This window comes from Somniosus microcephalus, chromosome 15, assembly GCF_052327205.1.
Source record: "Somniosus microcephalus isolate GS21.2 chromosome 15, FLI_Smic_1.0, whole genome shotgun sequence".
Lineage (NCBI taxonomy): Eukaryota > Metazoa > Chordata > Chondrichthyes > Squaliformes > Somniosidae > Somniosus > Somniosus microcephalus.
Genome location: NC_141001.1, coordinates 101,275,658 through 101,303,642, shown reverse-complemented (window position 1 = coordinate 101,303,642; position 27,985 = coordinate 101,275,658). Strand labels below are relative to the sequence as shown.

Genomic DNA, 27,985 nt, shown 5'->3' with positions numbered 1-27,985 from the left:
TAGGCATATAAATAGTAAACGGGTAGCAAGAGGAGGGGTGGGGCCGATTAGGGACCAAAAAGGAGACCTACGCATGGAGGCAGAGGGCATGACTGAGGTACTAAATGAGTACTTTGCAGCTGTCTTCACCAAGGAAGAAGATGCTGCCAAAGTCATAGTGAAAGAGGAGGTAGTGGAGATACTGGATGAGATAAAAATTGATAAAAAGAGGAGGTACTAGAAAGGCTGGCTGTACTTAAAGTAGATAAGTCACCAGGACCAGATGGGATGCATCCTAGGATGCTGAGGGAGGTTAAGGAGGAAATCGCGACAGTACTCACCATAATCTTCCAATCCTCCTTAGATACAGTGGGGGGAGGGGGTGATGCCGGAGGACTGGAAAATTGCAAATGTTACCCCCTTGTTCAAAAAAGGGGGTAAAGAGAAACCCAGCAACGACAGGCCAGTCAGTTTAACCTCGGTAGTGGGGAAGCTTTTGGAAACAATAATCAGGGACAAAGTTAAGAGTCACTTGGTCAAGTGTGGATTAATTAAGGAAAGCCAGCACAGATTTGTTAAAGGCAAATCACGTTTAACTAACTTGATTGAGTTTTTCGATGAGGTAACAGAGGGGGTTGATGTGGGCAATGCGGTTGACAAGGTGTACGTGGACTTCCAAAAGGCGTTTGATAAAGTGTCACATAATAGGCTTACCAGCAAAGTTGAAGCCCATGGAATAAAAGGGACATGGAATAAAAGGGACAGTGGCAGCATGGATACGAAATTGGCTAAGTGACAGGAAACAGAGAGTAGTGGTGAACGGTTGTTTTTTGGACTGGTGGAAGGTGTTCCCCGGGGGCCAGTACGAGGACCACTGCTTTTCTTGATGTATATTAAATGGCTTGGACAGGGCACAATTTCAAAATTTGCAAAATACACTATACTTTGAACAGTGAGGAGGAGAGTGATAGACTTCAAGTGGACGTAAACAGGCTGGTGAAATGTGCGGACACGTGGCAGATGAAATTTAACGCAGAAAAGTGCGAAGTGATAGATTTTGGTAGAAAGAACGAGGAGAGGAAATATAAACTAAAGGGCACAATCCTGAAGGGGGTGCATGAACAGAGAGACCTGGGGGTATATGTGCACAATTCATTGAAGGTGGCAGGGCAGGTTGAGAAAGCAGTTAAAAAAGCACACGGGATCCTGGGCTTCATAAATAGAGGCATAGAATGCAAGGAAGTTATGATGCACCTTTATAAAACACTGGTTCGGCCTCAACTGGAGTATTGTGTCCAATTCTGGGCACTGCACTTTAGGAAGGATGTGAAGGCCTTAGAGAGGGTGCAGAAAAGATTTTCAAGAATGATTCCAGGGATGAGGGACTTCAGTTACGTGGATAGACTGGAGAAGCTGGGGTTGTACTCCTTAGAGCAGAGAAGGTTGAGAGGAGATTTGATAGAGGTATTGTAAGAATCAGCCATTTGCTGTAAGAATTTGCTATAACTTGACCAAACTTAAAAAGTTGACCAAATTTAATATCCCAGCATGCTTCGGGAGGTTGAGAGGTTGGCTCCTGTGAGAACTTTGAACAAAAGCTGTTAATCAGATAAGGAAGTGACAGACCCTGAGCAGGAACAAACTGTTGGGCGTTACAAAGACAGGAGCATCTTCAGGCAAATGGAGTGAACGGCTTTGGGGCCCACTGATAATAGGAAAACAACTGCCGACCATTTGTCACAGTTTGGGACACATACACATTGAGGGGCCTGCCCAGGTTTTTAGGGTATAAGAGATGCTGTTTTAAGACACTCGGGGCGGCTGCAGCCGGGCGACCTGGTCAGTTGCCAGAAATCATACGCCTAGTCACTGCCGGATTGATCACTCGCTGGTGTTAGTACGTATATGGAGTTGGCTTATTATCGCTTGATCTTAAAGTAAAGGAATAGCTCTGTGTATGCTTAGATATAATCGGGAGTATTACATGCAACAGTTTTGTATGAGCTTACTTATAACCTCTTGCTGATTTTAAGTAAAAAGAAATTTATTCCCGAATCCTTGTGTTTTGTGTTGTCTGTTCCACGGGTCTGAACTTTGGAAACTGTTGGACGGGTTAAAGGACAAGGGTGAATTTAAACATCTTACAATATTCAAAATCATGAGGGGTCTAGACAGAGTAGATAGAGAGAAACTGTTCCCATTGGCGGAAGGGTTGAGAAGAGTCACAGGTTCAAGGTGGCTTCATGGGAAAAGAGCCAAAGGCGACGTGAGGGGAAACTTTTTTTTTTTTTTTTTTACACAGCGAGCGAGTGGTTAGGATCTGGAATGCACTGCCTGAAAGGGTGGTGGAGGGAGACGCAATCGTGGCTTTCAAGAAGGGAATTGGATAAGTATCTGAGGGGGAAACAATTTGCAGGGCTACGGGGAAAGGGCGGGGGAGTGGGGCTAGCTGAAGTGCTCTTGCAGAGAGAGCCGGCACGGGCTCGACAGGCCAAATGGCCTCCTCATGCGCTGTAACCATTCTATGATTCTATTCTATGCGTAAAGCGCAGAAAAGAGAGCACACAGATAATACAGGAGAGATCAAATAGAAAATACAGCAGAATGAGAATGGGGAGGAACAAGACCAGAAAAAACAGACATACGTGTCATTTTTTTAGCTTCAGTATTTGAGATGATATTTTATAATCTGAACAACCCAAGGGGTACAGAATCCCTGGAGATGCTGAAAGCATTATGATTAAAGTTTGTACCTATTAGGAGCCCAGAGTTCCTCACAGATTTCACTTCCAAGACAGGTATCCTTTGTTGCTATGACAGCATCACCAAATGGGACCGAATCCTGAAAGAAAAAAAAATGCGCACTGCATTATTGTCTTCTATTTAATTTCTTTTATAATAAATTGAATTCTCAAAAAAAAAGTACCTTCACTTATGGCCAGAAATTCACTCAGTGCTGCTCCCGCTTGTAGTGATCAATAGCATGTCATTCTATAGTGGACACTAGGTGGAGCTGTATATAGCTGTATGTATAAGACTACACTACCCAGCTGTATGATATTAAGACTACATTACCCATGAGGCACTAGGCTACCCACAAGGCAACAGTCAAGATGGCAGCCTGCACACAGGAGCACAATGCTGCATCTCTACAGATACTGTACCAAGTCCACATGGCTCAATAAAGTAACTAGCAAAAGCTAGCTGTGTTCATAATATGAATGTCTATTTATTAATGAACATAACACCGCTCTGTTGCTGGACCTTTGCCTGATCCCTGTTTTACGCGTGTAAATTGGTTTTACGTCGCGCGTCCCACCAAGTTACTGCGGCCGAGCGGGGGGCAGCTCCGAGGAAATTCCTGGCCGTATATTGTATGAAGCCACTGTACATTTTATTGCACATTCACAGGCATATTTTATGGTGCCTTTTGTACATTTTGACCACGGTGTTTGTGGGAGAACTGCATTGATGCACCCATTGGTGTTAACTGTTTTGAACAAACAAAGAAATTAAATACGGGCAACGATGCATTGACGCAACAGCAAACTCTGAACAGAAATCGCGACTTTACTTACAGCTGCAAAAACAATGATCCAGTTAAAATGGTGACTCTGTTTAATACCGTAAAAGATCCAAAATCATTTCTGAACTGGTCCCCAGATTAACAAACTTGAGCTTCTGCCCAAAGCAAAAAGGTCAATCATTCTGGATTTATTCAGCTAATAAAGAAACAGTCTGTGCCTTTCTATAGTTGTATTTCATACCACTCAGCATTCAAAATGCCTAAAATCCTAATTTTTCAGTTATAAGACAATCTCCTTACACATTAAGAAAGACCCAAAAACATTATGGGCTAGATTTTGCTGTAGAAACAATGGTGAGGCTAACAGCGCTCACCGTTATTTAGGTGGAAATCGGACGGTAACTTCCAGTGATCCCACATGCACAGCTAATCGTGAAAATCCAGAAGTTGCCGTACGAGACGAGACGTTCCTCCAAAAGCTTCCCGAAAACGACATCTCGCCTACTGACTCACCATTCAAATACAGTGAATGGCATGATGTTGTGGTACTTACCTCACAGATACAGACTAAACACACCAGAAAAAGTTAGGGCTTGTCCATTCCAGTGTAAGTACCCTTTTAACGGTGGGGTAAGTCTTAATTACTGCCAAGCAACCTCTAGCACTGATAATTAGCCTTAACAAGTGTGGAGTCTCATTCCTTCAGACTTTAATTATTGTTGGAGATTTTTTAAAAAGTAAATAATTTTTTTATGTTTTTCTTTGTCTCCTTTATCTCTCTCTCTCTCTTAATCCAATCTTTCTTTCCCTCTCTTTATTTCACTTTCTGTACCTGATTTTACATTGAATTCAACATTCTAACTGACACTTCCTCGTTCCGACTCTGCACTGCTCATTAACGATTCTTCAATCTGATTGGTTAAGGAGATACACAGTTGCTTGCCCTGTTCACACAGGTCCCAGATGCCCTGCAGATGGCACTTTTTTGACAGTTGGCTAACAGGAACTTCCAGTGCAAAAGCCCATAGAAAGTCTACGGGCAAGTGCAAGCATAACGAACGGCTGACACTCAGAACAAAATCCGGCCCATTACTGATTACTGGAAACAGTAGTAGCAGTGGAAACACAATGCTATTCCGCTCACCTGTCCAGTCACCATTTGGATTACTTCCGGGAGAGCATGCTCCTCCACTATCCTAGGAAAAGGGAAAAACAAAACAACGATTACTTACTTAAACTATTATAAAACAGAAATAAGCTCCCAGATTATGAGAAATCTTTATTTCATTTTAAAATTTATTACAACACTAATGAATCGCCCATGGCATTGCTCCTGTTAAGTCAAACAATGCGCTGCTTTAGAGAGATAGGAACATTCTACCATGCAAAATGTAATATATTATTCTGCGGCCAAAGATTAAAAGTGTAGGTCCCTTTAAAGGTTACAAAGTATAATCAATATTAAGCAATTACAAAAGTGAGTTTATTCAAAAGGTTAATTGCTATTCTGCCCTGGCTTTCTTTGTGGAAAGGTCAATTAAGAGCTTGTAGACATTGTGGCTCCAGTATTTTCTGTTCCTGGAAAGTTTTTCTATGCACTGCCTTTGTTTCCTCCTACTTTCTTTTTAAGCACAACACAAGACATTTGTATGAGACAGTGTCTCATCCGGACAAGAATTTGTGCATACATCATTTAAAAAAATAATATTCTAGCTTGAACAGAAACCGATAAACCATTACAAGTGCATAGCTAAATATAATCCAACTTCAAGCTGTTCTTCTCTGCCAAACCGCGGATGGTATTTTACGCGCAGTTCCAAACAAAAAGTACTCCTAATCTCCCCTTCGGCCGTACATTTGTTAAACCATTCATCAACATGGTGATGCAATCGGAGATTCAGATTCAATGTTGCATGCAGTAAAATGTTAGATCAAGCAGCTCTGGACATCATTAACCAATACCACACTAACAAGAAACAGAACATTTGTGGAAAATTACACGACAGCGAGATCAAATAGGACCGTATTAAAATGCTCACAAGTACACTTTGTCTAATTGAAGAACTAAACCAAATGTTCCAAGGCATCAGGTTACACTGATGCACTAGGCTCAGAGTGGTAGTCTGCTCTACTCCTCCAGATTTCTATGCCTCTTCTTCAAGTCTAAGCAGGCCCATTCAGCGGAGTTTGGGGCATTCTGGAGTTCTCAAGCGAATTCCAGGGGTTCTCAATTAAGCGGATGAGCTAAGGAAATGCAGAACGTGGGCAAGTGTAATGTAGTGCACACTGGGAAACAACACTCAAAAGAATATTTATCAGCAGCAGTGGAAGAGGAAACGGATTTGGGTCCAATTATTCAAAATTTGCTGAATGTATCCAGTGAAGCCATTTTCAACAGGATGAATCAAGTTAGCAGGATACATCTCAAGGGCATTTGATTTGAATTGAAGCAGATTATGCGCATTATGTGCAATTTGGACAGCACACCTTCAAAAGGAGACTGATAAACGCAAGAGAGAGACACGAGAGAGACACGAGAGAGAGAGACACACACGAGAGAGACATGAGAGAAAGAGAGAGAGAGAGAGAGAGGGAGAGACACTCGAGAGAGAGAGAGAGAGAGAGAGGGAGAGACGCGAGAGAGAGACGGACGAGAGAGAGGCGGGAGAGAGACGGGAGAGAGACGGAGACGGGAGAGAGAGAGAGAGAGACGGGAGAGAGAGAGAGAGAAAGACGGGAGAGAGAGAGAGAGAGAGAGAGACGGGAGAGAGAGAGAGAGAGAGAGACGGGAGAGAGAGAGAGAGAGACGGGAGAGAGAGAGAGAGAGAGACGGGAGAGAGACGGGAGAGAGAGAGAGAGAGACGGGAGAGAGAGAGAGACGAGAGAGAGAGAGAGAGAGACGAGAGAGAGACCGAGAGAGACACACACACTCGAGAGACACGAGAGAGAGAGAGAGAGAGACACACACACGAGTGAGAGAGAGAGACACTCGGGAGAGAGAGACACTCGAGAGAGAGAGAGAGAGACAGAGAGAGAGAGAGAGAGAGAGAGAGTTTAGCAAAGAGTGATATGAATGCTTCCAAAATGTAAGGATCTAATGAAGAGTAACTCACAGAAATAAATTGGTATTCATTAAAGAAAATATTGCGAGGGTAAATGAGTGACATTTTTCAACCAATAAGAGGCATAAATAATGTGGATGCAAGGAGGATATTTAAATGGACTATAATTCCAGAATTGCAGGATATGAGAACAAAAATTAGCATGCCTTCAATGAGATTAGAAGAAATTTATTTTCCCCCAAAGAGGTGTGGTAAGATTCCCAGCAAAAGTAATAAATATGTCAATTAACTGTTTAAAAAAAGAACAGGATTGAAGGTAGACACATATGTTTAAATAATATTTCGTTCATGCACAGCTGGGAAGACGGATAAGTCACCTGTGGAATGTGGTCGGAGTTGCAAGAGTGGGTTGTAAAGCTGGATTAATATTCTACTTGATTTCTCTTAGGTGTAAGAGATAAGGGGCTATTGCCTTGGAGGTTTACCTATTGGGTGAATGGTCACCTCCCCTAGCAGATGGAGTGCGTTGGGTAGAGTTCACAACGGATAAATGTACAGGAAACTTTCGTTTATCCGGAGGTTAAATGTCCGGAAAGCTCTATCTACCGGCAAAATTCAGGAGTCGGTTCAGATAATTTTTTTTCTTTTCGTTGCTTCTTTTCTCCAGTCCTGGCTCTGCAAGCGTCTCTGTAGCTAAGCAACAGCTAGACGCTTGCAAGCTGCGCCGGCTGTTTTGAAGCTGTTGTTTGTCGCTTCACACGGAGCTCTGAGCTCCATATGTTTTAACATTAGCGCTGGTTTCTACGTCAGTTTTGATCTAACGGCACCAGCTCGGTCCCGTCGGTACCAGATACCAGAAAGTTTCCTGTACATGATTTGTGGATGCTGCAGGTTTGACAGACTAATGGCAGTTTCTAGTTCCATACTTTATTAGGAGAGTGAGTAAACTTCATTATTTAGAAGGCCAGTTAGCCTCCCACTGTATCAGATTTGGAAAGCATTTGCTGATGTGATGGCTCCCCTACTCTCTTGCTCAGGGAATGAGCAAGTACACCCAAGAAAATGGCGACTTAAAATGGGACAGGAAGAAATGGTATAAAATTGTAGCTAGCCACGATACTGCGCAGTAGTGATCACCTGGGTTTGGACACAGGAATAAAGACTCCATTTACTCAAATAACTAAGCAAGAAAGCCTATAATGGAGATGCTGGAGTTAAACTGAATTAAATTGGGCTTCTAGATGCTTTTACCTGCCAATACTTTGAAGGTACTGCATACATTATCTCCGGACATTAAGCATCCTACGGACTGAGCGGATAGGGCTGAGCGGACGTTCCTTAATGCTCTGTCACAAGAATGCTGGCTAGGATCCTAAATGTCAATAGTATGAAAGAGAACTGTTACCGTACCTCAGTTTACTCCATGGCAGGAACCAGCGTAACTCTCTGTAGTTACCATTATTTGCCATGATCATCTTTGGTCTAATCAACAAAATCTTCCTGAAACACATTTTTTAAGATAAGCGCACAGAATTATTCCCAATCTTCTTTAGGATAAAAAAAACACAAACAAAAGCTAAAAAGACATGGGCAACAGACCCATAGTGCTCAATGCTATTGAACACCTGGAATACTTTATTTGGTATTGGCCAATACTCAAGATATACATGGTATTTAGAAAGGGAACATTTTGATTCATCGTGAAAGAACAGCGAGATTGGAATCAATAAATCACTTATTGCCTGAATGTAGGACATCACTGTATTCAGACATCCCAGTTTTGAAGCCATTTCAGCGACACCCTGGCAGAGTGGTCATTTCACCAGCCCGCACTGTCCCAATGATCCAAGTAAGATTCATTCAAGGTCCATTTATTGTGATACAAGGCATGGATTTTATGCCAAGGCTGAATTTAATACGGAGGTTGGCATCGATCTGGGATGAAACTGGTCTGCAGCAGTTTGGAAAGCAGGATAATTAGGGAAATACCGGGATAGTTGAGATCTGTGCTCCTTCCTTTATGATTCTGGGTGGAAAACAAAATAGAGACGGCACCTACTCCAATCCAAGGTGACCAATATAGCAACCCACTCTCAGGTATCAAACAGGGCTATGACATGAATCAGCTCCCCTCTCGGGTGTCTCTTTTGTCTTTATAAAGTACAAACAGTTTGGACAATTTCATTCCATTTCAAAGCAAATGCTAATATCAAACAAACTCTTTGTGACTGTGAACAAATTTGCTGAACTTAGAACGTTAACCTATTGCTTTACATGTACGGCCAGTTTTTTGTCCTTTTAAAAAAAAAAATAATAATAGTCTTTCCTTTTTATTTGAAGTAGCTTTTATTAAACTTATTACGGTTAGGCATACTAAGCACAGCAGAGATCCTGTGATGGCAGTGAAAGAACAAGACAAGGCCTGCAGGTATATCATGTCATGCAAGACGTACAAAAGTATGACGAGAGTTTCTTTTTTGGCAAGTGTTACTCACTACAACCTTTGCTGAAAAATAGAATTCAAGTACAATTCTCAGCAAAAAACATTAAAAGGTACAGTAATGTAAAGAAAAGAACAACTTACTTGTTGAGGAAGATCACTCTGCAGTTATAGAGGGAATTTTTGTGCATGACTGGCCTGGATCGTAAGAAAAAGATGGATAATTCAAACCAATTATAATAAATCATTTCAATTCACCGCTCCATTCCTACTCAGACCTCACCGTCCGCGGCCTCTTGCATTGTTCCACGGAAGCTCAGCGTAAGCTCGAGGAACAGCACCTCATCTTCCGATTAGGCACTTTACAGCCTTCCGGACTCACTATCGAGTTCAACAATTTCAGATCATAACCTCGGCCCCTATTATATTTTTATATATTTTTTATCCACACCTTTGGTTTGTGCCTTTTCCTTTTTCTCTCTCCCACATGGCAGCTGTCTCTCACTCTGCCAGCGTATTTCACACTTCATCTAGAGCCATCCTTTGTCTCTTTACCTGTCCTATTACCATCTCGTCTCGCCTTGAATATCTCTTAATGTCTCCTCACCTCTCCCAGACCTTCCCTTTTGTTCTTTCATCCCCTCCCCCATTTCCCAGCCCCCAAACCTGCTTTTTAATCTGTTTCATTTCCTGCTTTTTTCTCAGTTCTGACGAAGGGTTTCGACCTGAAACGTTAACTCTGCTTCTCTCTCCATGGATGTTGCCTGGCCTGCTGAGTTTTTCCAGCATTTTCTGTTGTTATGACGGATTTCCAGCATCCGCAGTATTTTGCTATCGTACAATGAATCTTAGCTTATTCAACTAATCTTCAATTATTTTTCAATCTTAGAATTTTAAAACCAATGACAGAATCACCAATCCAGAAGATCATTTTTAACGTCACACCACTGGTATTCTAACAGCTGCACAATCATTCAAATAAAATAATGAATTAAAACAGTTGACTACTTATCATCACTGTTGGGACATATTAAGGGATCAAATCAGTAACCTACAGGTTCAGAACAGGAAAACAAAAAAAAAATCAGCCTTTACGTAAGCCATCAGCATTGAAAGTTTACTTTCAAGGAGTGGCATTGATAGAGGCAGGAATTGTGAAGAAATTTTCTATATAGCCTTTTTAGAAAAATACAGTATCTTATGAAATAATTCTGGCCTTGTTGAAACAGGACAAGTTGTTGACCCTGAATAAATAACCTTATTGAAACAGAAGAATGGGATGGGAACAACACAATAGTCAACCCTGGCTGTGTGATATAAATTAAACTTCGTAAAGATGGCACATAAGATAAGGAACATCTGCCCTCGTAAAGATGACACATAAAATACGAGACACCTGCCTTTCATACCTTTTTATATGGTGAACCCAGAACACCTGGAGATGCAGCAGATTCTGGAATATTACAAGCTGATGTGGCAGTAAAGAATTGCAGAGGTCAGCAGATAGATGAATAGTGATAATTAACTTGCATCAGCAGAAACCTTAAAGGAAATACAACTGAAAAAGTGTATAAATATTGAAGTCTCAAATGAGATAGCAGACTCGCTTTAATCGGGCAAAGCGATTCTCGACTAGAGGTAGCTCTGTGGTCTTCCACTCTTTGTACCTCGGGGATCAAAGGTATTTTGATATTGATGGATATCCTGTACAGAAAACTTTAAGAACTGTAATACTGTAGCAAAGTTAAGATTTAAAAGTAAGATTCTCTGTTTAAAAATAAGATTGTATTTTTTCTCTTTTTAAAACTGTTAACGTTGTGATTGACTGATTCACCAACTGTAAATTGCATGTCGGTTCTTTTAATAAATCTCTATATATTTTTAGAATTGTCTCACATAAGTCTTCTGTATCAATAACTCGCAAACTCAATCCTGGCCAAGATCAATCATCAATTTCTCGCGAGAAACTGTCCAATTCAATCTTCCAGCCTGCTAGCTTAGGCTGAATCTGACAGTCTGCAACCTTGGTGTCCTATTCACCGCTGAACTACTCTTCAAAGCGCACAGCCAGTCCATTGCCAATCCTACCTGCCTTGATCACTACCTCGCCCCAGTACAGCTGAAATTTTCATCCCCACTCTTATTACCATCAGACTTAGCTTTTCCAGCACTCTCCACCCATCACCTCAGTTTTCATCTACCTCCCACCCTGTGCTCCAGCCCAATGATTAAAAAGCCATCCATGTATACCCCTATAAACCTCCTCCTAGCCTCATGTCCTAGCCCATACCCTTCAGTTCTCCCACTCTGCGTTCCTTCATCGGTGGCACAACCTTTGACTTTCAGACCCATGCTCTGGAATTCTCTTCCTAAACCCTTCCGCCTTGCTATACCTCTCGCTACTATTAAAAGCCTCCTGAAAACCCACCTCTTGTCCTAAAGCTTCAGTCACTACCCTAAACTCAGCATTCCACTCACTGTACAATCTCCTCTTCCCACTTTGAAATACACCCTGGGGAATTTTGTAACTTTGAAGACGCTATAGAAGTGTAAGTTGTACGCAAGAGATTTCAAGGCAGTAATCCAAACGGTATCAACGTCACTTTTCAGTTTATGGCGTTATCTGCATCTCTTAGTCAGAGTGCCGCCTTACAATCACTCTGACGTAGTTTTCTCTTAACCCTGTGAGCATAGGGCTAAAGTTGGTCATTTCACCATGGAGCAAGAGTCAGGAGATGTAACATAAGGAATTAACTTCAGCAAGCTAGTTACTGAAGTCTTCCAAGTTTTCCTGATTACGTCAGTCATGAGTATTCCCTTATCCAACACCTTTGCCAGACTTAATAGGGTAGAGATTACAATCAGCGCTACTCTGGTATGAACATAACCTGCTTATATATGCATTCCACTCTGCGTTGCTTTAATTCAGGCATTAACCTATTATTTTAAATGGGTTAGAATAACAGAGAGGAACTTAGTATGAGCCATATTAAATGTTAAGTGCAGATCATTATTTCACCCCTCTTAAGTCTACAATCCCAGGTTTAATGGTATTGAGATCATTTTAATTTGATCTAATCAACATTTCTGCACTAAAAGCACTCACATTCCAACATCACACATTATGTCTTCAGTGATTGGAGAGACCAAGAGTTCTGCCAGCATTTGAAACGAGTGAAGAATGGTATCAGATTCCAAGTAGTGATCAGCACAGCCATACCCACTGGAAGGAAAAAGACACAGAGTAACTTTTCTGAACATAAGAACATACAAAATAGGAGCAGGAGATTCAAGCCTTCGAGCCTGCTCCGCCATTCAATAAGATCACGGCTGATCTTCCACCTCAACTCCACTTTCCTGCCCGATCCCCATATCCCTCGGTTCCCTTGGAGTCCAAAAATCTATCGATCTCAGCCTTGAATACACTCAAAGACTCAGCATCCACAGCCCTCTGGGGTAGAGAATTCCAAAGATTCACAACCCTCAGGTGAAGAAATTCCTCCTCAGCTCAGTCCTAAATGGCCGACCTCTTATCCTGAGACTATGCTCCCTAATTCTAGACTCGCTAGCCAGCGAAAACAGCCGCTCAACATCTACCTTGTCAAGCCCCCTCAGAATCTTATAAGTTTCAATAAGATCACCTCTCATTCTTCTAAACTCCAGAGAGTATCGGCCCATTCTGCTCAATCTCTCCTCATAGGACAACCCTCTCATCCCAGGAATCAATCTAGTGAACCTCCATTGAAAAGAGAAATACAGGAGATGTTGAATAGGTACATCAAGTAGTTTTCTTGGAAGTAGACCTAAAGAGTCACAGTTTTCATCACTGTGGAGAGAAGAGCCATAACATCAGTCTGTCACTTCTCTTGTGATGCCATCATGTGCATGTAATGCAATGATGTGTGTTGGCACAAAGTGTTAAGCAAACAAAAGACTGCATCCCTTTAAAAGATTGTTGCACAAAATGTTTGGTTCTACTTTAAGGCTGGAGCCTTTTCCAGAGCTCGTCACCGAAGACTACAAGAGTCCACTGTCAAGGAGAAAACTGCTAGAGACCATTGTCAAGGACAAAACTAATTCTCACTTGGAGAAGCATGGGTTAATAAGGGACAGCCAGGATTTGTTAAAGGCAAATCGTGCCCGAATAACCTGATTGAGTTCTTTGACGAAGTAACAGAGAGGGTTGATGAAGCTCGTGCAGTAGATGTTGGATATATAGATTTTCAAAAGGTATTTGATAAAGTACCACATAACAGACTTATTCGTAAAATAGAAACACATGGTATTAACGGGACGGTGGTAACTTGGGCACGCAATTGACTAATGGATAGGAGGCAGAGAGCAGTGATGAATGGATGTTTTTCTGACTGGAGAGAAATATGCAGTGGGGACCCCAGGGGTCGGTATTAGGACCATTGCTTTTCTTGTTATATATAAAAATGACCTGAACTTCAGTATAGAAACTACAATTTTGAAGCTTGCAGATGATACAAAACTTGGCAACATAGTAAATAGTGAGGAGGATAGCAGCAGACCTCAGGAGGACATAGACAGACTGGTGAAATGGGCAGAGACATGGCAGATGCACTTTAATGCGGTTAAGTGTGAAGTGATGCACTTTGGGAGAAACAACATGGAGAGGCAGTATAATCTAAATAGTCTTATTTTGAGGGGGGGGGGTGCAAAAGCAGAGGGACCTGGGGATGCATATTCACAAATCTTTAAAGGTGGCAGGAGAAGTTGATAAGACAGTCAAGAAAGTGTATGGGGTAATAACAACAGAAAATGCTGGAAAAACTCAGGTGGTCAGGCAACATCCATGGAGAGAAATTTGAGTTGACATTTCGGGTTGAAACCCTTTTTCAAAACTGGAAAAAAAAATAGATCGAAGGCAGGACTGCGATCGAACAAAAGAAGTAAAAGAGACAATAAAAGGTATTTGAAACCAGACGAGATGGTAATAGGCCGGTGGGGACAAAAGGCAGCTGAGATTAGGTGTGAAGTATACTGACAGGTAAGAGACAGCTGCCAGGTGGGAGAGAGAAACAAAAGGAAAGTGGGGGGGGGGGGGGAAAGGAAGACCCAAAACAAAGGGGTGGAAAAAATTATAAGTAAAAAAGTAATAGGGGCCGAGGTTATGATCTGAAATTGTTGAACTTGATATCGAGTCCGGAAGGCTGCAGGGTGCCTAATCGGAAGATGAGGTGCTGTTCCTCGAGTTTACGTTGAGCTTCCGTGAAACAATACAAGAGGCCGAGGACGGTGAGGTCTGAGTGGGAATGGAGCGGTGAATTAAAATGACAGGCAACCGGAAGCTCGGGGTCACCCTTACGGACTGAACGGAGGTGTTCCGCAAAGCGGTCACCCAATCTGCGTTTGGTCTCCCAATGTAGAGGAGACTGCATCGTGAGCAGCGAATTCAGTATACTAGATTGCAAGAAGTACAAGTAAATCGCTGTTTCACCTGGAAGGGGTGTTTGGGGCCCTGGACAGTGGGAAGGGGGGAGGTATAGGGGCAGGTGTTACATCTCCTGCGCTTGCATGGGAAGGTGCCAGGCGAAGGGGAAGGGCTGTTTGGGGTGATAGAGGAGTGGACTAGGGTGTCTCGGAGGAAGCGGTCCCTATGGAATGCTGAAAGGGGAGGGGAGGGGAGGGGAAGATACGTTTGGTGGTGGGATCACTTTGGAGGTAGCAGAAATGGCGGAGGATGATCCGTTGAATGTGGAGGCTGGTGGGGTGAAAGGTGATGACAAGGGGAACCCTATCGTGGTTCCGGGAGGGAGGGGCAGGGGTGAGGGCAGAAGTGCGGGAGATAGAACGGACACAGTCGAGGGCCGTGTCAACCACGGTAGAGGGGAATCCTCGGTTGCGGAAAAAGGAAGACATGTCAGAAGCACTGGTGTGGAAGGTGGCATCGTCGGAGCAGATACGGCGGAGACGGAGAAACTGGGAGAATGGAATAGAGTCCTTACAGGAAGCGGGGTGGGAGGAAGTGTAGTCCAGGTAGCTGTGGGAGTCAGTGGGCTTGTAGTGAATATTGGTCGGGTAGTTGGCTTTGTAAATAGGGGCATTAAATACAAAAACAAGGAAGTTATGCTAAACCTTTACAAATCACTGGTTAGATCTCAGCTGGAGTATTGCGTACAATTCTGGGCTCCACATTTTAGGATGGATGCCAAGGCCTTGGAGATATTATAGAGGAGGTTTAGCAGGATGATGCCAAGGATGAGGGACTTCAGTTTTGTGGACAGATTGGAGAAGCTGGGATTATTCTCCTTAGAGCAGAGAAGGTTAAAGGGGAGACCTAACAGAGGTATTCAAAATTATGAGGGGTTTTGATAGAGCAAGTAGGTTTCCTCTGGCAAGTGGGTCGGTAACCAGAGAGCATAGATTTAGAATAATTGGCTGGGGAATAACAAGAGGGGAAATGAAAATTCTTTTCACACAGATTGTTAAGATCTGGAACGCACTACCTGAAAGGATGGTGGAATCAAATTCCATTGGAACTTTCAAAAGGCAATTGGACATGTGCTTGAAGAGGACTAACTTGCAGGGCTATGGGGAGAAAGCTGAGGTGTGGGGCTAAATTGGACAGCTCCTTCAAAGAGCCGGAACAGGCACGACAGGCCGAATGGCCTCTTTCTGTACCGTTAAGATTCTATGATTGTTTGAGTGAACAAGTTCAGCAGCAGCTGAAATTATCCAACCACATAAGCCATCGACCGCACTCAAAACAAGAAAATTGTGCTACAATTACTTACCTTCCAGTATCTGCATACAGGCCATAACCAATGCTCCCTTAAATTATTTTTGTCGTGCGGTATCTTCCAGCGGCGGCAGCTTGTGAGCGGCCTGCGCAGGACCTCCCGATCGATGCGCGGCCACGTGTCCGCGCGCTTTCGGGGGAACAGTGGTCATAACCAAAACCACCGGTATATGGTTTTCATGTAAACATCAGTAGGATATGATCCCCAGAGCACCAATAAAAATCCAAGGCAATTCCACAATCCCATGTAATAAAAACAGAATTTCACTGATTTAGCCCCCATAAAGCAGTCATTTCTCTATAAACCCCCCCCCATATTTAATTAAAGGGCGCGACTGCTGCCAACGACATAAAGTAGTTGCCCGCGCGCAGTTCCAGTGGTTTTTTTGTTTGTTCTCACCGAACTTCCCACAGATTAGTGAGAAAGGTGAGGGGTGGACATTTCAGGTATTGTGAGGTCTGTAAGGTGACTTGAAGGTGATATTTAGGATGTTGTCAGCTCGCAAGAGTTTTATTGCACTTTCGCAGAGTGCGTTTATCACCGTCAGGTCCTCTGTTGTGATTTGGACGTGCGGCTAGTGAACAGACTGCAGGCGCAGGCTGTTAGGATTTAATCGGCTGGGAAAAGGATCATTGGGAAAGAGAGTCGAGACAGTGCGGAGAGATAGAGAGAGCAGCGCTAGGCAAAGAGACTGGGGAGGAAAACGAGAGGGAGGGTGGAGATGGAACGCGAGAAGAGAGAGTGAGAGTGGCAGCGGTGTGAGTAATTCATCAAAATGAACTGCTAAAACTTCCAGTACAATTTAACAAGGAAATGTGACTTGAAGGTGATATTAGGATGTTGTCAGATTGAGAGTGTTTTATTGTACTCTCGCCGAGTGTGCTTATTACTATCAGCTCCTCTGTCTGTTGTGGTGAATGTTACTTTTTCATATTTGGGGCCTGACATTTGTGCGCAGAATGCTTCTGCGCAGCTTCCGGTTCGTTGGCAGCAGTCACCCTGTTAATTAAAATATTAATATTTCCCCACACTGGAATGACCTGTGATAAAACATCACGTTTGTAGATCAGATCTCTACTCAAATGGAGAAATCATTAGCAACGTTCTCTAATCAAAGTCCTCGCTACAGCACTCTGATATTACAGCTCTCATTAACAACCGGATTGCACCATGACACAAAGGGGGAAAAATTCAGTTGTTTGCGCCTCCAGTTAGCACCTTAAGAGGGCGCGGCGACGTTTGCTCTGCTTGCAAAATTAACTAGACATTTGCGGCGGCGCTAAACACTACCGCCACGATCTACTACGCCGGCAGATTGTGACGTCAGTCGAGTGCGCCCCGGACCGGATATTGAGTGGCGCCCCCTGCCTTACCGCCTGCCGCTAGCAACGACAGGTTGAGGGGAGCGTTATGCTGTCAGAAAGGGACTAAGGGAGCGCTATTTAAAGGCGACCGCTTCCTGCCTTTTTTTGTTGGTGACATTTTTGCACCACGCATTCTGAGAGAGAGAGTGAAAGACTTCTGGAGAGATTCAACGCTGTGTGAAGGAGTTTTGAGTACTGAGCAGCACTTTGCCAGTTTATTTTGATTTGCCCTTCCTTGCTTCGCCAGCGCTTTGAGGTAGCGCCTCACTCCTCGGCCTTTGCGCCTTAAGACAGGTGTGAAGCGCCTGATTTAGCGCTCCAATCACCTCCAGAGGTGATAAAAGCCAAGTTTGCTGTCGGAGGCGATAATTAGCGCCAGACGCTAAACTTTGCGCATGGCCGATAATGGCACCCCAAACGGGGCGATACTGAATTTTTCCCCCCATGGAACCTCCTCTGTGAACACACACATGGGCAATAAATAGGAATTAATAGTCAGTTTACCCGTCATAAATCAATGTTTTAGACATGAATAGTTCTTCAGCGGCTTCTGAACTTTACGTGTGGTAGAGGTTTTGAGATTTGCATGTCGCACACAATATCTTAAATATTACCCCACATCCCTTCCTACCGTGTAGTCTTTCCCCCCCCCCACCTCCTTTCCTTACTGACTCTCGAGTGGGTGTCATTCCACAGGTAATGGGCATCATGCAGTGCCTCATAAGGGTGGCCATTTTTCACGTGTTGGCCGAGATGGTGGGCGCCAGTTGCCGATTCAACTGCAGGCCTTAGAATCATAGAATGATTCAGCACAGCAGGAAGCCACTCGGCCCATCGTGCCTGTGCCGGCTCTCTGAAAGAGTGATTCAATTAGTCCCACTCCCCTGCTCCTTCCCCAAAACTCCTTTTCAAGTGAATATCCATTTCCCTTTCGAAGGTCACATTCTGCTAAATCTCCTCTGCACCCTCTCCAAGACCTCGGCATCCTTTCTAAAGTGTGGTGCCCACGAGATTATATTCTGGCTGTCTTCTTCGATATCGAAGGACGACGACAGCTTTTTTCTAAAAGCAGGCCCTGCGACCTCACCAGTCCCATTCAGCTGAAGGATAACTCGGGCTGCAAACACCTCAAACCTGCTTCCTGTTGCTTGGCCTGTCCCCTCCTCACTAGTGGCAGATGCTTCACCTTTTTTTTAAATTTGCTTATGGGATGTGGGCGTCGCTGTCAAGGCCAGCATTTATTGCCCATCCCTAGTTGCCCTTGAGAAGGTGGTGGTGAGCCGCCTTCTTGAACCGCTGCAGTCCGTGTGGTGAAGGTAGTCCCACAGTGCTGTTAGGGAGGGAGTTCCAGGATTTTGACCCAGCGACGATGAAGGATCAGCGATGTACTTCTAAGTCAGGATGGTGTGTGACTTGGAGGGAAACTTGGAGGTGGTGGTGGTCCCATGCGCCTGCTACCCTTGTCCTTCTAGGTGGAAGAGTTCGCAGGTTTGGGAGGTGCTGCTGAAGAAGCTTTGGCGAGTTGCTACAGTGCATCTTGTAGATGGTACACACTGCAGCCACGGTACACCGGTGGTGGAGGGAGTGAATGTTTAAGGTGGTGGATGAGGTGCCAATCAAACCGGCTGCTTTGTCCTGGATGGTGTCGAGCTTCTTGAGTGTTGTTGTAGCTTCACTTATCCAGGCAAGTGGAGAGTATTCCATCACACTCCTGGTGCTTTTTATCTGATATCCAGGTGCATGGGAACACCATCATCTCCAAGTTCCCCTCCAAGTCACATACCATCCCAACTTGGACATATATCGCTGTTCCTTCATTGCTGTTAGGTCAAAAATCCTGGGACTCCCTACCTAACAGCACTGTGGGAGTACCTTCACCACACGGACTGCAGCGGTTCAAGGAGGCGGCTCACCACCACCTTCTTGAGGGCAATTAGGGATGGGCAATAAATGTTGGCCTTGCTAGCAATTATTGTCTGGGGTTTCTGGGTAGCAGCCAGAGGTGGGAATCCCGGCTTCCCTTTCTGCTCTGCCGCCACAGGACAGTTCCATTAGCTCAGCAGACTGGCGATTGAACCTAGGACCTTCCTAGTAGTATAGCTTGGTTCCACACTGTCTTTTACTACTGAGCCAGCAAGGGATCTCCCAAATACTTTCAACTAAGTGTCTGACGTGACAGACAAGACCAATCAAAGGGTGACCTGCTGAAGTGTTTTGCTGTTCAAGCAGGCAAAGTGATTCACACATTACACTAACAAGTACTCGTCACATTTCATTTATTCTGAATTTCCATATAGAACTTTTAGCAATACAAGTTAATCAATATGATTCAATAGCCATTCATTTTTGTTCAGCGAAATATCCCCCTCTCCGTACATAATTCCAGGTCAGATCATCTGGTCATTGTCACACTGCTGTTTGTGGGAGCTTGCAGTGCGCAAATTGGCTGCCAAGTTTCCTACATTGCAAAGTGACTGCACTTCAAAAGTACTTCATTGGTTGTAAAGCGCTTTGGGACGCCCTGAGGCCGCGAAAGCAGTTATATAAAATCTTTCTTTTTCTTACTTTACTTACCAGATTTCCAGTTCAGGTCCAAGTCTGTATCTTGCCCCTTTTGATTTTGCTATTTCAATACCTGTGTATATTTAAAAACAAAATATTTTTTTAAATGAGAATATATTTAAAAACCCATTTGCAGGTTATTTAAATCCTTGAATTTAAACAAGCACAACAATGAATGGGTTATAAAACAGGATAAGAGATAGAGAGATATTTTTTGAGGAAACAGTTGCAATCTTATTGATCTTCCAAAATTGCCTCGATTCTAGAATGGTCCCAGCAGATTGGAAGGTAGCAAATGTAAGCCCGCTATTCAATAAAGGAGGGAGAGAGAAAACGGGGAACTACAGGCCAGTTAGCCTGACATCCATCATCGGGAAAATGCTGGAATCCATTGTTAAGGAAGCGGTAAAAGGGCACTTAGAAAATCATAACATGATTAGGTAGAGTCAACATGTTTTTATGAAAGGGAAATCGTGTTTAACAAATTTATTGGAGTTTTTTGAGGATGTAACTAGCAGGGTAGATAAAGGGGAACCAGTGGATGTAGTATATTTGGATTTCCAAAAGGCATTCGATAAGGTGTCACATAAAAGATTGCATCACAAGATAAAGGCTCATGGGGTTGGGAGTAATATATTAGCATGGATAGAGGATTGTTTAATGGACAGAAAACAGAGAGTAGGGATAAACGGGTCATTTTCTGGTTGGCAGGCTGTAACTAGTGAGGTGCCGCAAGGATTAGTGCTTGGGCCTCAGCTATTTACAATCTATATTAATGACTTAGATGAAGGGACCAAGTGCAATGTATCTAAGTTTGCTGATGATACAAAGCTAGGTGGGAAAGTAAGCTGGGAGGAGGACACACAGGGCTGGATTTTTATTCAGGAGTCGAGTAGGAGGCGGGACTACAACTTTCAGGGTTGTAGTCCCGCCTCCATCGAGATGTGGCCAATCCACGCGATTTTAACTTGATTGACCTTGTTGAGCCCGCCCAGCGGGCTCAGCAGGCCAATTAAGGGCCACCCGGCAACAGGTGACGTCACAGACTGAAATTTCATCTGTCAAGATGTTTTGACAGATGAAATATCAGCGTTTCACAGATGTTTGAAGCTGTCAAACACTGATAGTCTTACTTCTAACCTGAGTCCTTCTCCACAGACTCAGTTAGAAATCTCTCCTGCACAGAAAGCTGAAGGCTGTCACTTTTGACAGTTCGCAGCCATTCTGCTTTCTGTGCCGGTGAGATGAGGGACTCCCCGAACCTAAAGGAAGGAAGGCTGAAAAGGTAAGAAAAGGTAATTTAAACTTCTTTAAACACTTTAGACACACTTACCTTTGCACTCATGCACACATCACTCACCTGAACACCAACATCTCGAACCCTCCAAGTCCTTCAACCCGACGGTCCGCCTCCTCTAACTTGGCGTGGTTTGGAGCCGTCGGAAATCCCACACTTCAACCTTAAAAATAGGGATTAGGCTAAAAACTGCCTGTTAACTACCTGTTAACAGGCAGTTAATTGGCACTAATCCCTTCCCGCCTCGGGTAGGCGGGTCCCAGTGCGGGGCGGGTACCCGCCTCCTTTGAAACTGGCATGGAGGCGGTTTGGGGGCGGGATGGGGTCGGGACCCCTGATTTGGGGATTTTAACCCCCCACGCGCCTCCAATCCCGACTCCACGGCCCAATGAAAATCCTGCCCACAGTGTCTGCAAAGGGATATAGACAGGTGGGCAATAAGGTGGCAGATGAAGTATAATGTGCGGAAATGCGAGGTGGTAGGAAACATAAACATAGAAGATAGGAGCAGGAGTAGGCCATTCGGCCCTTCGAGCCTGCTGCGCCATTCAATGAGATCATGGCTGAATAGAAAAACAGATTTTTTTAAATGGTGAGAAACTATTAAATGTTGGTGGTCAGAGAGATTTAGGTGTCCTCGTACAGGAAACACAGAAAATTTGCATGTAGGCACAGCAAGTAATTAGGAATAGCAAATGGCATGTTGGCCTTTATTGCAAGGGGGTTGGAGGAAAAAGAGTAAGGAAGTCTTACTACAATTGTACAGGGCTTTGGTGAGACCACACCTGGCGTACTGTGCACAGTTTTGGTCTCCTTATCTGAGAAAGGGCACACTTGCCTTAGAGGCGGTGCAACGAAGGTTCACTGGATTGATTCCTGGGATGAGATGGTTGTCCTATGAAGAGAGATTGAGTCTATACTCTCTGGAGTTTAGAAGAGAGGTGATCTCATTGAAACATGTAAGATTCTAAAGGGGATTAACAGGGTAGATGCTGAGAGGTTGTTTCCCCTGGCTGGAGAGTCTAGAACTAGGAGGCACAGTCTCAGGATAAGGGGTTGGCCACTTAAGACTGAGATGAGGAGGAATTTCTTCACTCACCAGAGGGTTGTGAATCTTTGGAATTCTCTACCCCAGAGGGCTGTGGATGCTCAGTCGTTGAGTATATTCAAGGCTGAGATAGATAGATTTTTGGACTCTAGGGAAATCAAGGGATATGGGGATGGGGTGGGAAAGTGGAGTGGAGGTCGAAGGTCAGCCATGATCTTAATGAATGGCGGAGCAGGCTCGAGGGGCCATATGACCTACTCCTGTTCCTAATTCTTAGGTTCTCATGCTATGGGCCCTGAATTCACCTTCACAAACCTGCAGTCTCAACCATATCATCAGTTGAAGGTGCAAAACGGAACCCGTAGAGAGAAAGGAAAAATTTAAATTATACAGATGAACAACCATTCTTTAAAATATTGCACGACTCAGTAAGCTATTTCACTTTTTTCTTACTATTCTTTCTTCTATTCCTTCCCATTTCTAGGAAACACAGCTCAATGGTGTTGGAATAAAATGCATCTCCTTGCGATTAAGTTTACCCTTCCCTGCGGTAATTAACAAATTTCTCCCTGATGATGATCTGATTGGCAACGTCATTTCTTCAGCCTTCCCCCTCACCCTGGTGGCTGGTAACCCGAGTGAAACTGGTATAGATGTTCCATACCACCACCCGCTCTTCCCCCCGCCACCCCATCCCCATGAAGCGTAAGTGGAAATAACTACTGGAAATAACCACTGCAATGCATCCACAGGTGCTCTGATTTGAGAGCTCATTGTCTAAATACTTCTTGAAAATGTGAATGTTAAAAATGTATGGTATGCAAGAAATATTGTATTGAAGAATCTCAATATGTGACCAATGTTAATTGAAGAATACCAGCCAAATCTTCCACCTTTCCACTAATGCAATTAAGGGGAATTTAGATAAAACACACGAGGGAGAAAGGAACAGAAGGAAATGTTGATAGGGTGAGATGAAGTAGGGTGCGAGGAGGCTCGTGTGGAGCATTAACACCATAGCGGCGTGGACCAGTTGGGCCGAATGGCCTGTTTCTGTGCGGTACATTCCACATGGTCCATGTAGCAGAAAATTAGATCGGGAAGTACCTTTTACGTTTAGAGTTTCACATAGGATACCTGAATCAGCTTCCTTCTAACTGTCCTAGTTTACCCTGCCCAAAAGATATATTGATTATTAACCAAGCCAGATCTCAAAATCACGACCACAGTACAGCACACAGGTAGACGTAAAATATCCCACGGCACTGTTTCGAAGAAGAGCAGGGGAGTTATAAGAACATAAGAATTAGGAGCAGGAGTCGGCCATACGGCCCCTCGAGCCTGCTCCGCCATTCAATAAGATCGTGGCCAATCTTATCCCCGGTGTCCTGCCCAATACTTATCCCTCAACCAACATCACTAAAATAGATTATCTGTTCATTATTTCGTTGCTGTTTGTGGGACCTTGTGTGCAAATTGGCTGCTTTTCCCTACATTACAACAGTGACTGCACTTCAAAAGTACTTCAATGGCTGTAGAGCGAGTTGGGACGGCTGGGGTTATGAAAAGCGCTATATAAATGCAAATCTGTCTTTCTTCTGTTTTAGGTGAGCAATATCTGACCTTTTTTTAACCTTCAACTACAATCCCACGTCAGGTGACCTGACCAATCCAAGTGGCTAATTCAGCTATATGTTCATTTTCAATGATGCCACTCAACTAAACCAGATGTGTCTTGGAAACTAGTATTGCCTTGCCAGATTTTAATTTGTTTCACAAAAATTAAACTTGCATTATTTTATTCCAGCCTCATTTCTCCAAACGTATAAATCACTAGCAAAGTGTGTGATTCTGCAACTTTGCAAACATCCTCTCAAGGCCTCTTTATAATGTTATCAGCCTAAGGTATGTGTGCAGTTTTGGTCGCCTTATCTGAGGAAGGATGTTCTTGCCATGGAGGGAGTGCAGCGAAGATTCACCAGACTGATACCTGGGATGGCAGGAATGACGTATGAGGAGAGATTGGGCAGATTGGGCTTATATTCGCTGGAGTTTAGAAGAATGAGAGGGGATCTCATTGAAACTTATACAATTCTAGCAGGACTAGACAGACTAGATGCAGGAAGGACCAGGGGTCACAGTCTAAGGATAAGGGGTAAGCTATTTAGGACAGAGATGAGGAGGAATTTCTTCACCCAGAGAGTGGTGAACCTGTGGAATTCTCTACCACAAAAGGCAGTTGAGGCCAATTCATTAAATATATTCAAGAAGGAGTTAGATATATTTCTTAAGGCTAAGGGGATCAAGGGATATGGGGAGAAGGCAGGGACAGGGTACTGAATTTGGATGATCAGCCATGATCTCATTAAATGGTGGAACAGGCTCGAGGGGCCGAATGGCCTACTCCTGTTCCTATCTTCTATGTTTCTATGTGAATGTACCTTTGTTTTTTTGCCCCATAATAATAGGCCCAAGTTCATCCTGGTGCAAGTGTACACTATTCAACCATTTAAACCTTTAATTTGAGCATCTCTAACACATTGTAGATACTTGGATACCCGCTACTAAATGTGATTTAAGGGCAGTTTTAACAGATGCTCCGTGTAACTTTCTTCTCCACTCCAACATGTATATGCTTCCTTTCCGTGAAGAATTATATTGTTGCTGCAAGGATGTATAAACAAGTGGTAGCATATTGGAGCACTAACAGGGAGTGTCATGAAGAGTAATAATGCAACACAGGCTGATGCCAGGTCTGACAATGTGGTGCATTCCCAACAAGACCATGTGGAGACCACACATTTCCCCACATGAGGTGGAGAATAATACACCTCCGAGCAGCAGTGGCAGAGACCTGGGAGGAAGGAGGGCGATAAGTGCTCTGGCTGTTCTCTCTTGACTAAGAGTTTAGGAATATCTCGAAAAATGAGTGCTCAGAAATTAAAAACAGACACATGTGCATTAACAGCTATCTGCAATAAAATTATTGAAGTAGATGCTGTTACAATGGTGTAGTCCTGAAACTGTTAAAAGTACAAATATTGCAAGCATTTCAGTGCCGCTGGCAGTTCCTATATAATGCAACTACAGTACCATACTTTGGAAGATAATTTGCCAGTTTACGAATCCTGTGAGATGGGGAAAGGGGGTGGTTGTTAGTTTTCCAATATATAGAATAATAATAATAACTACAATCCTGGGGCGGGGCGGGGAGAGAAAAATATTTAAATTCTAAGAAAAAAATTCCAAGTACAGTCATAAAAATGCTTCTGAACGCAACGATATACGAGTACGAAGTTGCCGTTCCAGTTGTTCATTTACAATGCATCGAGACTTTTTCCTTAAAAACTTACTTTTCAAAATTCGGTGACGATTTCCTTCAAAATCTAATGCCCACTGGTTCAATGCGCAAGTCGCCAATGTCACTTTACGACCCAGCATTGTGCGCACAAAGATAACTTTTTTTGTTGTTGTTGTTGCTGTTGATGGTGCTATAAAGTATCGCCCGGCTAAGATTAATTACCAACTTGCTACAACCTCGCACACTGCGACGCGCGAGGTCGCTGAATTGCTGCAATTTCCCTTGCAATCAATTTCTTATTTTTTTCTTCCGGGTCAGTTTCATCTCCTCTCTAGTGGGGAGAGTGGAGAACCGCCTTCAATGGGAGATTGTCATTCCCATAGGCAACTGCCTGGGTTTGTTACCGTCTGCGCTCATTCAGTTTTTAGTTTGCTCTGCTTCGCCGCGGGTTTAATGCCACCTGGTTACAATTTGTGAGATATTTCTGTTAAAGTACACGAAAAAACACTGCCGCTTGTTCTGCTGGCTCAATCTACCCCTCCAATCATGGTATGGTTCATTTGGTGCTCTTTTAACTGTAAATTAACTGAAAATTAACAGAACTTTAAATAAAACTCATCAAATTAAATTATAATTACATTACCGGGATGACAATGCACTCCAGTCCCCGTACCGCGTGCTCCATCTCCAGGGCCACCCAGGCGCAAACATAGCCACGGAAGAGAGGCAGGCAATCGGGCCGGACGACCCCCTCGACCGGCCGCTGCCTGGACCAGTTCATGGCCACTTTGGCCAGGCCCAGGAGCAGTCCCACGAGGAGGTCCTCTGACCTGCCCGCTCCCCTCCGCACCGGGTGACCGAAGATCAGGAGCATGGGACTTTAGTGCAACCAAAAATCAAGGAGCAGCCCCTTTAAGTAATGGAACAGGGGCTGCAACCTCACACATTCTATATAAAGGTGGAACACGGACTCCTGTAGGCCGCAGAAAAGGCAGGCGGCCTGGGAGTCCGTGAACCTACTTAACATTTTATTGCACGGGGCTGCTCCATGCAACACCCTCCAGGCCAAGTCCCCAATAGAAAAGGGGAGGACTCCCGCTTAGAGAGCCCTCCATTGGGGACCTCTGCCTCTGCCGGACGGTTCATTTGGTGCAGATTACATTGTTCTGCCATTTGAGCCCAGCTGGAGTTGCCAACCTGCCAGGGTTGCCCTGCAGTCCTCCAGGAATTGAAGATTCATCTCCAGGACGCTGCTAGGAGTAATCCAGGAGAAAAACGCATAGGGGCATTTAAAAAAATATATATATTTTCTTTCAACACTTTTGTTTATTAGTTATAGAAATGTTGGAGTTGGGAAGGAACAGGCACTTTGACTGAAACATAGAAACATAGAAGATAGGAGCAGGAGTAGGCCATTCGGCCCCTCGAGCCTGCTCCATCATTCAATGCGATCATGGCTGATCATCCAAGTTCAGTACCCAGTCCCTGCTTTCTCCCCATACCCCTGGATCCCTTTAGCCTTAAGAAATATATCAAACTCTTTCTTGAGTATATTTAATGAATTGGCTTCTACTGCCTTCTGTGGTAGAGAATTCCACAGGTTCACCACTCTCTGGGTGAAGAAATTCCTCCTCATTTCTGTCCTAAATGGCCCACCCCTTATCCATAGACTGTGACCCCTGGTTCTGGACTCCCCGACCATCAGGAACATCCTTCCTGCATCTAGTCTGTCTAGTCCTGTCAGAGTTGTATAAGTTTCAATGAGACTGACAGGTAAGTCTCATCCAATCGGCTAATGAAGAGTCTGTTCGCTTTCCAATTGGGTGGGAAGAGATTGCGCCGTGAGAATGGACATGTTGGCCGGCCAATGGGGGGAGTGTGGGGTCGGGGCAGATGGGAGGGTGGCAGTCATGTCATGAAACCTTCTGGATTACATTCAACCAGATTTGGCAACCCTAATCCTAGCACAGAGCAAAATAGTTCTAGTCCATTAATGTACAGTTACTTTATGATCGCCTCATAGAGATTCTCTTTTAAATTAACCAATTGTTGGAATCTGTTGCTGACTGCTCTTTATTTTTCATAATAATTTCCTTTAATATATTCTTTTTGTCTGGTTTACAACTAGGACTATGAATGGGTGGAAAATCAAACCCTTAGGAGTACGAGTAGGAGTTGTAACAGAAAATGTCACAAATGTCCATTCCCAGCGGTTAGTCTCCGTGCCCAGAGGAGGCATATCACGAAAGGTTGTGTCTGCTGGGTGTATTGACATTTCCAAGACTGAGATTGACAAACCTTTGTTGGGTAAGGGTGTCAAGGGATGTGGAGCAAATGCGGGTAAATTGAGTTCAAGTACCGATCAACCATGATCCAATAGTACGGCGCAAGAGACTGAAGGGGCTGAATGGCCTACTCCTATTCCAATTAAGCTCGAGGAATGCTGCACGGCCAGAGGTGCCGTCTCTCGGATGAGACGTTAAACTGTCTGCTCTCTTAGGTGGACGTAAGAGACACCATGACACTATTTCAGAGAAAAGCAGGGGAGTTCTCCCGGTGTCCCGGACAATTCTCCCGGTGTCCCGGCCAATATTTAGCAAACATGGGGTGAGATTAATCAGAGTTGAATTGCAGATTGG

The 27,985-nt window shown here is 44.0% G+C and overlaps 1 protein-coding gene across 1 annotated transcript in view; it reads right to left on the bottom strand.

The window, feature by feature from the left end:
• Window positions 1-25,642, bottom strand: part of nadsyn1 (NAD synthetase 1) — a 76,904-nt gene extending 51,262 nt beyond the window's left edge. The window contains exons 1-7 of the mRNA XM_086008185.1: window positions 25,399-25,642; window positions 19,713-19,773; window positions 12,114-12,230; window positions 9,152-9,205; window positions 7,978-8,067; window positions 4,650-4,701; window positions 2,733-2,821 (exon numbers count right to left, since the gene is read on the bottom strand). Coding sequence (XP_085864311.1) covers window positions 2,733-2,821; window positions 4,650-4,701; window positions 7,978-8,067; window positions 9,152-9,205; window positions 12,114-12,230; window positions 19,713-19,773; window positions 25,399-25,486 — 551 coding nt within the window. The 5' untranslated portion in view covers window positions 25,487-25,642. The remainder of the gene's footprint in view (window positions 1-2,732; window positions 2,822-4,649; window positions 4,702-7,977; window positions 8,068-9,151; window positions 9,206-12,113; window positions 12,231-19,712; window positions 19,774-25,398) is intronic.
• Window positions 25,643-27,985: the final 2,343 nt, after the last annotated feature.